The sequence below is a fragment of the Anas acuta genome, chromosome 2 (assembly GCF_963932015.1).
Source record: "Anas acuta chromosome 2, bAnaAcu1.1, whole genome shotgun sequence".
NCBI lineage: Eukaryota > Metazoa > Chordata > Aves > Anseriformes > Anatidae > Anas > Anas acuta.
In genome coordinates, this window is record NC_088980.1 from 145041219 (window position 1) to 145053961 (window position 12743).

The 12743-nt window shown below is 39.2% G+C and overlaps 1 protein-coding gene across 7 annotated transcripts in view; it reads left to right on the forward strand.

Annotated features, from left to right (window-relative positions):
* The window catches only part of COL14A1 (collagen type XIV alpha 1 chain), a 124216-nt gene that overhangs the window by 37146 nt on the left and 74327 nt on the right, over window positions 1–12743 (forward strand). For all 7 annotated transcript variants that reach the window (XR_011093177.1, XM_068672571.1, XM_068672569.1 and 4 more), the window contains exons 6-13: window positions 534–689; window positions 1400–1519; window positions 2541–2705; window positions 3095–3256; window positions 4718–4869; window positions 5906–6035; window positions 9749–9894; window positions 12237–12366. Coding sequence is in view for 6 of the 7 variants with exons in the window: in XM_068672571.1 (XP_068528672.1) it covers window positions 534–689; window positions 1400–1519; window positions 2541–2705; window positions 3095–3256; window positions 4718–4869; window positions 5906–6035; window positions 9749–9894; window positions 12237–12366 (1161 nt within the window). In the remaining variant the exon portion in view is untranslated. The remainder of the gene's footprint in view (window positions 1–533; window positions 690–1399; window positions 1520–2540; window positions 2706–3094; window positions 3257–4717; window positions 4870–5905; window positions 6036–9748; window positions 9895–12236; window positions 12367–12743) is intronic.

The following is a 12743-nucleotide window of genomic DNA, read 5'->3' on the forward strand; positions in this document are numbered from 1 at the left end:
TTAGAAGAGAGGCACTTGACTCAGTCTTTATATGGTGCTAGTTAACATAGAGATTGGGAATTTGAATCTCTATATTTTAACTTTGCTCTGTTGAGTGCATCCTACTTAGGTTTAATACAGCATATTTAACTGACTTTCAGTTTTACTCTTTGGGTTGTCTACACCTAAAGGTCATGAATTCTATACCATGTATGGAATTATTCATCTTGATAATGAAAATGAAAACTGGTTTGGTTGCATTATATGATGGTTAACTTATTCTTTCTGAAGAATCATGTTTTTAGACTTTTTTTGTGGGTCTCCCAAAAGTAATTTTGAATAACCTAAAAAAAAATAATCAAAGTAGATAATGGCCAAAGTGTTCTATTACTAGATTTGGGACAAATATATTTAGGGATTTTGTTTATTTTTCACTTTGCCCTTGGAAGAAAGCTTTAGGTATTAAGCTTACTGGGAGGAAGAAGTTTTAAATTTATTTAGTTGCAATTTTATTGTTGAATTAAAGATTATGTTTTCATTTTAATGATTTACAGGAAGCCTGTTTACATGCAAAACTCCAGCTATTGCAGATATTGTGATTCTAGTAGATGGTTCCTGGAGTATCGGCCGATTCAATTTCAGACTTGTTCGACTGTTCCTGGAAAATCTGGTTTCTGCTTTCAATGTGGGATCTGAGAAAACAAGAGTAGGTAAGGTATCATGGTTTTTCTTAGTGCTTCTGCAGCAATGTAAAAAACGTTATGGTTTCAAGATCATTAACAGCTTAATGCTGCTTGCTTGTGCAAGATTCTTCCTAATTTTTCTCACTAATAGCAAACAACTAGAACTCCCACTTGTATCAATAGGAGTAATACCACTAGAATATTTCCAACATTAATGAAGGTATTATTCACAGTTTACTGTAGTACTCTGCTTAAGCAAACTCTAATGTGGAAAAAAAAAAAAGTGGAAAAAGCCATCCTGACTTCAATCAGCATTAGATCAAATCCTTACAGTTTAATTTTGAAAGGAAGAACGTGCCAGTGGATGACTTCTGGTGGTTTTAACTGGCTCAGATGTTACATTTCTGTTCTGCTACTTACATTTTAGTCTGTTCTAAAACATATTAAATAAAAATGTTCTTTTTCAAAAAAACATTTTTTTTTTCTGGAATCTTACTAACCTCTGAAAACGTTGCGTGATCCTTCTCATTTATTTAGTTTAGCACTTGAAAGGAAGGCTTTGAAAATAAATGGAGGAGCTGCCACTAAGAACAACATAATGCAGGTTTTTTGGCATCAAGCAGTACAGTTTTCCTGTTACAGTAGCAAGCTGTTAGTAACCAAGTATGTAAAGTACAGACACTCAGAAAAAAAATTCTGTGTTGTCTAATGCAGTACTTTATTTTCTGGTACATTAGGTCTTGCCCAGTACAGTGGTGATCCTCGCATTGAATGGCATTTGAATGCCTACGGCACAAAAGATGCGGTGTTGGATGCGGTCCGCAATCTACCATATAAAGGAGGGAATACGTTAACAGGTACAGTATAGCACAGTATATGTTTAAATTTTAGCCTTCTGTTCAAAAACACATCTTGCTGCATGAACTAAGAAGTTTTGTATCTTCTTGTGAAGGCTAAAAGGCATGGTTATTTTGCAGCTTGCTAATGGCTTTGTCTGTGAAGTCTTTCTGAAGTGTTTGTCTCATTGGCTTCACTGGGAATCTTTCTAGTCAGGACAGTCTAATCATAAAGCAAAGTGTACGTGGACTCTGTGTGCTTGAAGTAAAATCTTTAACCTGCTAGGAAAACATGCAAAATCCATTCGTATTGTTCTTGCACAAAGCTTATTCTGGGGAAGGAAAGAATGCTGTTCTAATATCTGACAACTGGCAATAGTAACTGTTCAAATGACCACCTGGGGCTTTTAGATTTCCATTGACCTTTTGGTAGTTAGAGCATTAAAACCCAAGAAGATACTCAGTGATAGATAAATGGAGGATGCCCGTCACCCTGGGAAAAATACAGCCTCAGTGCAACTCCACTATCATCAAAGTAGTTATTAGTAATACTGGCTGTCTTGCCAGGAGAATGACATATTCAAATACGCAAGCATGCCCTCAAGTAAATTTTTGCCTTTTTTATTTGGTAGGGAAGAAAAGGGGAGAAAGGATCTGAAAGATTATCCTTCTCTTCTTCAACAGCCCTTATTTTGGTAGAAGTGATTGCAGTGGGACAAAGGACAGAGAGAAGGACAGAGAGACTCTAGTATGATTGGAGGAATGCAAAAAGGAAAAATCATAAATTCATTGGAAGGTCAATTTAGGCTTCCATTGCCCATTTAAAATACACTGATTGATCAAAAGGCTGCTAAAAATGAAATGTCACCACAGCCGTTTAGTTTGCTTGTTGGAATATATTCTTTATTAAATAAGCTCTCTTTCCATAATCATTCTTTATTAAAAGGTTTCTCAGGGTTTTTAAATTGAGTGGAAATATAAACACTGTGATATCAAAAAAAATAATGGATGTTTTTCCCTTTTAAAATGTTTCCATTTTTAGGTCTTGCGTTAACTTACATTTTGGAAAACAGCTTTAAGCCTGAAGCAGGTGCGAGGCCTGGGGTATCTAAAATTGGCATATTGATCACCGATGGGAAGTCCCAGGATGATGTTATCCCTCCTGCTAAAAACCTACGAGATGCTGGCATTGAGCTGTTTGCTATTGGTGGGTATTCTGCCATATCCACATACAGTGTCCCATTAAACTCTGGTATATTTGTATCTGTTACCCAGTGCATTAATTGTTATTTTTTTTATCTGCATGCCTTAAGTATAATCATTATTTTAAACCTTTAATATGTTTACCAATACATGAAACTATAACATGAATTTAGCATGATACATGCATGATACATTATCAAGAGACAGCTGAAAAAATAGTGTACACTGGCAGAAATTAACTTCTTGAAGTAATATCTTAACGACAGAGCTGTATTCGTAGTTGGTCATTAAAGAAATGGAAAAAAAAATCACTTTTTATGAGTGCCTGTGCATGCAAGCTTTTCTGTTGTTGTTATTGTTGCAAATATTTTATTATTTTTTTTCTAATGAAAGGTGTGAAGAATGCAGACATAAATGAACTCAAAGAGATTGCCTCTGAACCTGACAGCACACATGTCTACAACGTTGCTGACTTCAACTTCATGCACACTATTGTTGAAGGTCTTACTAGAACAGTGTGCTCACGAGTAGAGGAACAGGAAAAGGAAATCAAAGGTGAATAAGAAATGAAATCTAACGTAATTTAGTATGAATTTATAGCTCAAAATCCTATTCTGAATACCTGCAGTTCCAAGCTGGCTTCTGGCATTTATGTCAAGCTGTATATTATTTTGCTTACAAGAAGGTATATTGTTAGGAAGTTATGCTTTGTTCTTGCTTTGATAGCTTTGAACTTTTGCTCTTTGTCTTTGATAGTGGTAAATATTATGATTTTTTGTAATACAAATATATATATATACACATATATATATATTTACACATGTTCATTCTGCTATATCTATTTCCAAGTAGTGGGTAAGGGGAAAAAAATCATAACACACAGATTTGGGGATGAATTACTTTAACAGCTGCACATGGAATTGTTATGTCTGTGCTGTGCTTTCCATCTCCTAACTCACTGTTTTTATTGTCTCATAAGTTTTCAAAATTTTCAACTTTTAAGATTGCTTTGTCCCTTCCTGATGATATATATTTTTTCCTCTTTATTCTTTAATACATTTCTAAAATATATTTCAGAGCATAAGAAAAGGTGGTGGCGGAGAACACTGTTCTTATATATAAAAAAGCCTTCTCTGACTACAATAATTTTTTGTTTTTCTGAACAAAAGAAATATCTATGATAAAATTCCACAATTTGTCAGAGAAATAGTCATACCAGAGGAAATTCTTTCTGAATGGCTTCACTGAAGTTTGTTCATATTGCTTTGTTTGTGATTCTGTAATATCACAGAACTGCTGAGTGACTTTTCAATATGCTTGTAATATATACCAGTAAGGAAAGTTGACTTTCACACGTATTCCTACCTGTGCAGTGAAAAATGTGTATTAGTCAGGTTTCACTGCATTTTTCACTCTTTAATTTATCTGGAAACTGGAATAAATACAAAATATTAACAGTGTCTTGCGGGGCGAATAAGCAGTAAACTGGGAAATTGAGAGGGAAAGGATGGAAAAAACATACAGAGTTGAGGCATCTTTGTGGAAGGGAATGATTGCCAGAGAAGATGGCTATTTATTACATCTCTTCAATCTGCTGACAGGCAGCATATCAGTTTCCAACTTGCAAAGGTGCAAAGGAACACGAGAGATTAAAACTTGCATGTTTTTCATGACTGGGAAGAAGACATCCTGAAAAAAAATAAAAAGGGAAGAGAATGGGCTTGAAAGAGTGATGGGAGGAAGGGCAGGAAGGTTTAGTTTTGTATTTTTGCCTCTTTGATATAAGGGAGGTTTAGTCCCAGTGAAAACTCTGTGCAGTATTCATTCATATTGTTAGTTCTTTGTTTCCACTGAGAATTAATAATATGAACGGGCAGTAGATTTTCTGATTGGCATTAGATTTTCTGATGAGGAGAGATCTTTGGAGCTTCAATAAATACAAGAAAACAAAATATATATATATATTTTGCAGAGAGGAATAAAAAAAATAAATAAACTATGTTGTTTCTAACCTAGGAACAATTGTTGCTTTGCTTGGGGCTCCTACGGATTTGGTCACATCTGAAGTAACAGCTAGAGGATTCCGCGTTAGCTGGACCCATGCACCAGGCAAAGTGGAAAAATACAGAGTTGTGTACTATCCCACTCGAGGAGGGCAACCAGAGGAGGTAATATGAGTACAAGCTTCCCAGAAGTTTATAATACAGCAGGAAGAACTAACCAGACAGAAAATCCCTGGTCTTACTTAAATCTACCACAAAATAGCCTGTGTGAACGTGAAGCACACTGTAAAAAAGAGATATGGACACATAAGATGGAGTGGAATGTTAGGTAGTGGCCAGGCTGCTTATCTGTCATGCAATTTAAAGTAAATGTGCTATAAACATGGGAGTACTTTTGGGGAATGGTGTGAGTTGTACTTTCAGTTAAGTGCCTGCATTTTTGCTTACACATATGGTTACTTGAAACAAATCTATCAACTTCCCCTGTACCATTCTGTTTACAAGAACAGAAGAGGTAGGAACTGATGGTAAGACGCATTTTTGGTTCTAAGAAGAGAGATACATAAAAGGAAGAAAATATGGATGTATATTTTGGGATGTCTACAACTGATTGCTGAAAATGTCAAGGTATTTATTTGCATAGGACTTAGAGGCATTTTGGAGATGTGCAAAAAATGCAGTAGAACAAGCTTTTGGCTTTGGCTGGCAACTCACAAAAGTGAATGGAAATGCAAAAGAGCAAAAGGATTTTATTAAAGATATATTTTATTTCTTTTTGCAGTAGAAACATTGCATTTAGCATGGATATGCAGTAATGTCAATTTGTAGTACAGTGTTTACATATATAGTCCCAAAGGAATACTTATGAAGGTGTAGAAATAATATTAAAAAGTGACCAATACACAGAGTTAAACTGCATTGCAAGCACTTTATTTGAATGGTTCCTGTATTCTGAATAGCTACTTATATATCAGCTAAACATTTGAATTATGTACATACTTGCTTTCTTTTTTCTTTTTTTTCAGTTGCCTTACTGTTACATAAAGGTAGCAGTAGCAAATCCAAATGTGCTAGAATTGAAATCTAGCACACTGATTCTTAGATTCTAGTTTAAAAACCACTTGAAAAAGAGATTTAATGATTAGATATCAATATTGTTAGTTTGCCATATGCATATTTAGTTGAACTTTCTTCTAAACAGGTTGTGGTAGATGGAAGTGTGTCAACAACAGTTCTGAAAAACCTGATGTCTTTAACTGAATACCAGATAGCTGTATTTGCTATATACTCAAATGCTGCTAGTGAGGGCCTTCGTGGAACTGAAACTACACGTGAGTATCCTAACCATGTTTCTTAGGAAATTTATTTTCTGCATTTAATCACACTGTTTAAACATCAGCTTCTTTTAATGCATTTGTCTTAAATTATTCCTGTTTGAATTAATTCTGGGCCAAATTCCTAAGCCCAAATGCTCTGCAGATTTTTAAATGCCGAGATAAGTTTTATTTATCTCTGGGCTGAACTTTGAAGTCAGTTGTATTGAATGCTAAATTAGAACACTCCTCAGTTTTGGCTGGGGAGCCAAGCTTTATAAATAAGGTTTGTGGTTGAAGATGATCTAATAAGTAGAGTATTAGGTGGGACCAGAAATTACCTGCATGTGATTCCCACCAGTGCCAAGTATTTCAAAGTAACTTCTGTAAGTTGCTTTTTCAATGATTCAGTTGATTTTCTACCTGTCAGATGATGACTTGGGATATTTTTAGAATGAATGCATTTGCAGTTTGGGGTTCTGTAAGGAAAACCATGTTAGTACCTCAAACTAAGTGCTGTTATAGATCACAGGAATACAAATTATATATTTGTATACAAAATACAGTTATTTTCTGTAGTAAACATTACACATATTAGGAAGGGAAATAAAGAATAAGTCTGATGTTAAAATTAGGAGCCAGAAAGTCAATATGAAATATATCAATAGCTGACGTCTGTTGGCAGAAAAACAGCAGGGCTCAAGCAATCTAAAAGATTTGTAGAGTGCATTGACCTTCTGACTCAGATGATTGAGGAGCCAACAGAAGGTGTTCTGTTGAAGCTGATATTTGCAAACTAGGAAGAACTGATCAGGGATATTAAAGTCACAGGCTGCCTTGGCTGCAGTGACTGTGAAATTGTGGAGTTCATGATTCTAAGAAGAGTTAGGAGAGCAAAAAGCAGGGTCACTGCTCTGGATTTCAGGAGTGCAGTGTTCAACTTCTTCAGAGATCTGCTGGGAAGAATCCAAATATTATGGCCCTGGTGAGAAGAGGGGTCTAGAAAAGCTGCTTGATACTCAACGATCACCTCCTCCAAGCTCAAGAACAGTCCATCCTGACAAGTAGGAAATCAAGCAAAGGTGGCAGGATGCCTGCATGGGTAAGCAAGGAACTCATAACTGAACTCTGACATAAAAAGGAAGTGGTAGAAGCAGGGGCAGGTGACCCAGGAAAAGTACAGAGTTGCTGTCTGATCTTGTAGGATAGGTTTAGGAAAGCCAAGGCCAATTTGGATCTTAATCTGGCAAAGGATGTGAAGAGCAACAGTAAAGGACTCTGCAGGTGCATGAACAACAAAAGAAACACCGAGGAAAACATCAGCTAACACCTGAAGGGGACAGGGAACCTGGTGACAAATGACATGGTAAAAGCAAAGGCACTTGATACCTTCTCTGATGCAGTCTTTATCAGTAAAAATGGCCTTCATGAGTCCCAGGCTCTTGAGATCAGTGAGAAAGTCTGGAGCAAAGAATACCTACCCTCACCAGAGGAGGATCAGGATTAGGTAGCACTTAAGCAAACTAGACACAAGACCTGATGGGTTGCACCTGTAAGTGCTAAGGGAGCTGGTCATTGTGAAGACTCTCTTGATTATCTTTGAAAGGTCATGGTGACTGGGAGAGGTTCCTGAAGACTGGAAGAAAGTGATTGTTATTTCTTTGTGAAGGGGACCCATGGAACTACAGGCTGGTCATCCTCATCTCAATGCCTGAGAAAATAATGGAGTAACTAATTCTTGAAACCCTGTTCAAATGCATGAAGGACAGGAAGGTAGTAGTCAGCATGGAATTATGAAAGGAGAATCATTTTTGACCTCAGAAAGTTCAAGAAAGGAAGTGCAAAGTCCTGCCCCTGGGGAAGCATAAACCCAGCCACTGGTACATGCTAGTGGCCAGCTGCCTGGAAAACAGCTCAGCAGAGAAGGACCTGAGGACCTTGGTAAACAACAATGTGAACATGAACCAGCAACACACCCTCACAGCAAAGAAGGTCAGCCACCTCTGAAGCTACAGTAGGCAAAGCATTGCCAGCCAGGTGATCCTTCCCCCTCAGCTCAGCACTGGTGAGGCCACATGTGAAATGCTACATCCACTGCTGGACTCCCCAGTACATGAGAGACATGGATTTACTGGAGTCCAGTGAAGTACCACAAAGTTAATTAGTGATTGGAGCATCTTTCATAAGAGGAGAGACAGCTATGGCTGTTGAGGTTGGAGAATAGAAGGCTCCGGTGGATCTTATAAACCTGCTAAAATCCCTGATGGGAAGGAATGAAGAAGAGGAAGCCAGACTCTTTTCAGTAGTGCCCACTGGCAAGACAAAAGTCAATGGGCACAAATTAAAAATAATAAAATCTAAACAAAATAAAGCACTTTTTTACTGTCATGGTTAAAAACACTGGAGTGAGTTATCCTGAGAGACTGGAGTCTGCATCTGTAGAGATATCTGAAACCCTACTGGACATGATCCTCATCAACTGGCTGTAGCTGATCCTAACTGAACAGTGAAACTATACTAGGTGATCTCGAGATGCCTTCCATCCTCAACAATTCTTTGATTCTCTGTCGAGCTAATCTTTCCAATACGAAAATAAAATAGGATCATATAAAATTATTTGAGCCTGTATTTTTGTCTTAGTCTCCCAAAATGTCATCTCCAGCTGTGTTTTAGCCCATGTGCTGGGAATGGTTTAATTTATTGAGGCAGAGAGAAGAGAGACGCGTACTGCGCCAACGGGATCATTTCCTATTGCACCTGGTGTTCCTTTGAAGTCACCTAGTCAAGTTCTGACTGAGCCCAGCCCTGATGACTTTGTGAGATCTGCTCAGATCACACCCCAAGGTCATGCAGCATGGAGTACTGATCTGATAGTGTGTTAGAAGTGACAGCCTGACATGTGCAAGTATTAATCACTCCGGATGATAAAATATGGGCAGTTTAAAAGTTTTGTTTGTTTGTTTTACCATCCCAGTGGAGAAAACTATGGAAAAATGTAGCTTAAATTCTTGCCTTTATGTGAGATACTGACAGATTAAAATTTGCCACCACAATGAAGAAGGGCACATTTGCTTATATAGTCACATCAGCATCCACCGTGATTTGCAGTGGGTGATCTTGCTTGTATTTGCATAATCCCACTGACACAGGCCCAGGAGTCAGTTTGGACACTCAAGGCTCTAAAAACAACAGCTTGTAGTCAAAATATTTTGCTGTGTGTAATCTACTTATTCAGGGTTTCCTCCGTGATGTCCTACATCAAGGCTGTCTTTCCCACACACAGGCTTGGCAGTTATTGCTGTAAAAAAGCTACCTCTGGGGACTTGTTCCGTGTAGCAACCTTGCCCATTCTTCAATAGCAAGTGGTTATCTTTGTGCAGATCAGGGAGAAGGGAGGGTGGGATTGAACAGAGCGATTTGCTGCTTAAAGAACTGAAATCCTCCCACCTGAGAAGTTCAAAGCTATTAAGACAAAGAGCTGCAATGCTTTGTAGGGACAAACTTTGCCCTGGCATAACCAGGCGTGGTTAGGTTGTAATTTCCTCGTTTCTGTAATTCTGCAGTCTTTTATGTATTAACCAGCTCTTCATAGTTGTGTCACACAGACAGCACTTCCACGCCTGGAGATAGCTATTTTCCTTTGTGTTTCCTGCAGTAAAATAAACTGCTTGTAAAATATCTGGTTATTCATGTGAGACAACTGAAGTGCCTGTCTCTTTTTTCTACTGTAGTTGCCTTGCCAATGGCATCAGATCTGCAGTTGTACGATGTGTCGCACAGCAGCATGAGAGCTAAGTGGAATGGAGTAGCGGGTGCCACAGGTTACATGATCCTGTACGCTCCTCTGACAGAAGGATTGGCTGCAGATGAAAAGGAGGTGATGTACTGAGCTTTCATTTGAAAAACAAGTATTAAAGAAATAAATATTTAAAGAATAAAATAGTAGTTGGCCTTTAACATTCAACTTTATCAACAAATATTTTTTTTTTCCACGACTGTCTTAAGTATTTCATGTTAGACTTTATGAACAGAGGGCAAGTACCAGTTGATTATTTTTATATGTCATTGTCAAAAAATACAACAATTTCAGCTGAATTAAAGTGACTATTTTGAAATGGTAAGAGGTGATACTGTGTCATTATATAAAGCAAACACTCATAAAAAACCCAAAACATCTAAATTACTTCCTAAGTGTGATATCACAAGAACTTGAAGTTAAGCCTTTGTACTCACTGGGACCTTTGAAAGTAAATATTCTAATTCTGTTCTAACTCCGTTCAACTTTTACTTTTTTTTTTTTAATTTAAAAATAATGCCTTCCATCAAAAGTGTTTTTAATAAATATCTTTAGAAAGAAAAAAAAAGGGACTAGGTAAACTGCAGCCTTCTACTGTAAGTAAAATACTAAAAGCAGTAGACTAAAAATAGTTTCTAGCATGGTTCCAGTGAAACTTTTGGGGCAGGATTTAAAAAGTTTTTAAGTTCAAGTTTCTATATGTATAATTCAGATTATGTATAGCATCTCTGTTCAAGCAAGAACATTTAAAAGCATGCTAGGGCATGCACACTTGTGTGTGAAAGAGTGTAGGAAGCTACCAAAAGCTCGCATAGACTTGTGTTCTCTGCTAAATAAGTCTCTCCCTGAAACCTAGCTGAATCAGTAGATCTGAGCTGAACCCTGAAGAAAGACTTTTTTTCCAGTAAATAAGTCAGTTCCTGTTGCTGTGGCTCTCATTGAAGAGGTGGAAATGAAAAGTGATGCACGCCTGACTTAGCAAGCAGAAAAACTGAGCCTTGCTCTGCATAGAAATTAATTTCTCCTGTAAAAGACTGAAGATGTGTTGTGGTTCTGCTCGAGTGGGCAGCCGAGCTCCACCACAGCCGCTCTCTCACTCCCCCTCCTCAAAGAGGAATGGGGAGAAAATATGTGAAAAGGGCTCAAAGGTTGAGATAAGGACGAGAAAATCACGCAATAATTATTGTAACGGGCAAAACAGACTCAGCATAAGAAGACAGATAGTAAGATTTATTGCTCATTACTAACAAGCTAGAGAAGTGAGAAACAAAGGAAAGAAACCAAAAGCACCTTCCCCCCCCATCCACGCTCTTCCACCTCCTCCCCCCGAGAGGCGCAGGGGAACAGGGGAATGGGGTTATGGTCAGTCTACAGCGCTTCTTCTCCGCCGCTCCTTCTCAGTCACTCTCGTCCCCTGTGCTGTGGGGTCCCACCCACGGGATACAGTCCTTGATGAACTGATCCAGCGTGGGCTTCCCACAGGCAGCAGCTCTTCCAGAACTACTCCAGATATGGGTCCGTACCACGGGGTCCATCCCTCAGGAGAAAACTGCTCCAACCTGGCTCCCCCACGGGCAGCAGCTCCTGCCAGGTCACCTGCTCCTGCGTGGGCTCCTCTCCACGGGCTACAGGTCCGGCCCGGAATCTGCTCCGGCAGGGGTCTTCCACAGGCGGCAGCCTCCATCGGTGCAGGGCCACCTGCTCCACCGTGGTCTCCTCCACGGGCTGCAGCGTGGAACCCTGCTCCACCGTGGTACTCCACGGGCTGCAGGGGGACATCCTGCTTCACCATGGTCCTCACCACAGGCCGCAGGGGACTTCTGCTCCGGCGCCTGGAGCACCTCTCCCCCTCCTTCTTCACTGACCTTGGCACCTGCAAGGCTGTTTCTCACTCCCTTGACTCTCCCGGCTGCTGTGTGGCACAGCGTTTTTTTTTCCTGTCTTAAATCTGCTCTCACAGAGGCGCAAAACAACATCGCTTATTGGCTCAGCTCTGGAAAACAATGGGGCCCTTCCCAAACATGGGGCAGCTTCTAGATCTTTCTCACAGAAACCACCCCTATGGCCCCCTGCTACCAAAACCGTGCCACGTAAACCCACTACAAGATGAAAGAAGATGTAGCTGGGAATGGAAAGGGCACAGGAGCTGCACCTTCTAGAGAGGTCTTTTATGTCATTGCTAATGTGACTAATTACCTTCAAAGTTTTCTTACCTGCGAGCTGGCTTTTGGCCTTTTGACAATTTTGTTCTTTTCATAATTGTGCAAAATCCCCAAATCTTGGGACAAGATCAGGCACAATATCAGAAAAATGCTCAGCAAAGTATTTGATCACAAGTTTAATTCCAAGTGTGTAGTTAGTATTCTTTCCCATCATGAGCTAATTGAGAAATAATTTGTCTTTTTTATTCTTGGTGTTTCTAGATAAAAATTGGGGAGGCTTCCACAGAACTTGAACTGGATGGACTATTGCCAAATACAGAATATACAGTCACAGTTTATGCCATGTTTGGAGAAGAAGCTAGTGATCCCCTTACAGGACAAGAAACTACACGTGGGTAGCATGTACCTATATTCACTTCAGTGTTAACAGAACTTCACAACAGTCTTTGCACATATTCGAAAAGACATCTCCTTTTAAAATCTGATTTGAACTCTTTTCTCTTGTCAGTAGCAATACTATGGGTATCCCCGTTGATTTCAGTGGAACTAGTGGTAGTTTTTTGAACGTGCTGAAAGTGAATGAAGGTCACAATGTAGAACTAAACTGAGACTGCTGTTTAGTCTCCTATAGCCAGAGTACCAGGTGTGTGTGGGGGAAAGTCTGCTCAGATGGAGAAGTTCGTTCCTCTGGCTCAGTAGGAGTCAGGACAGATGGAAAAGAAGCAAGGGAAGATTTCTGTCCAACCCCCACTGCTTAACATCTGGTAA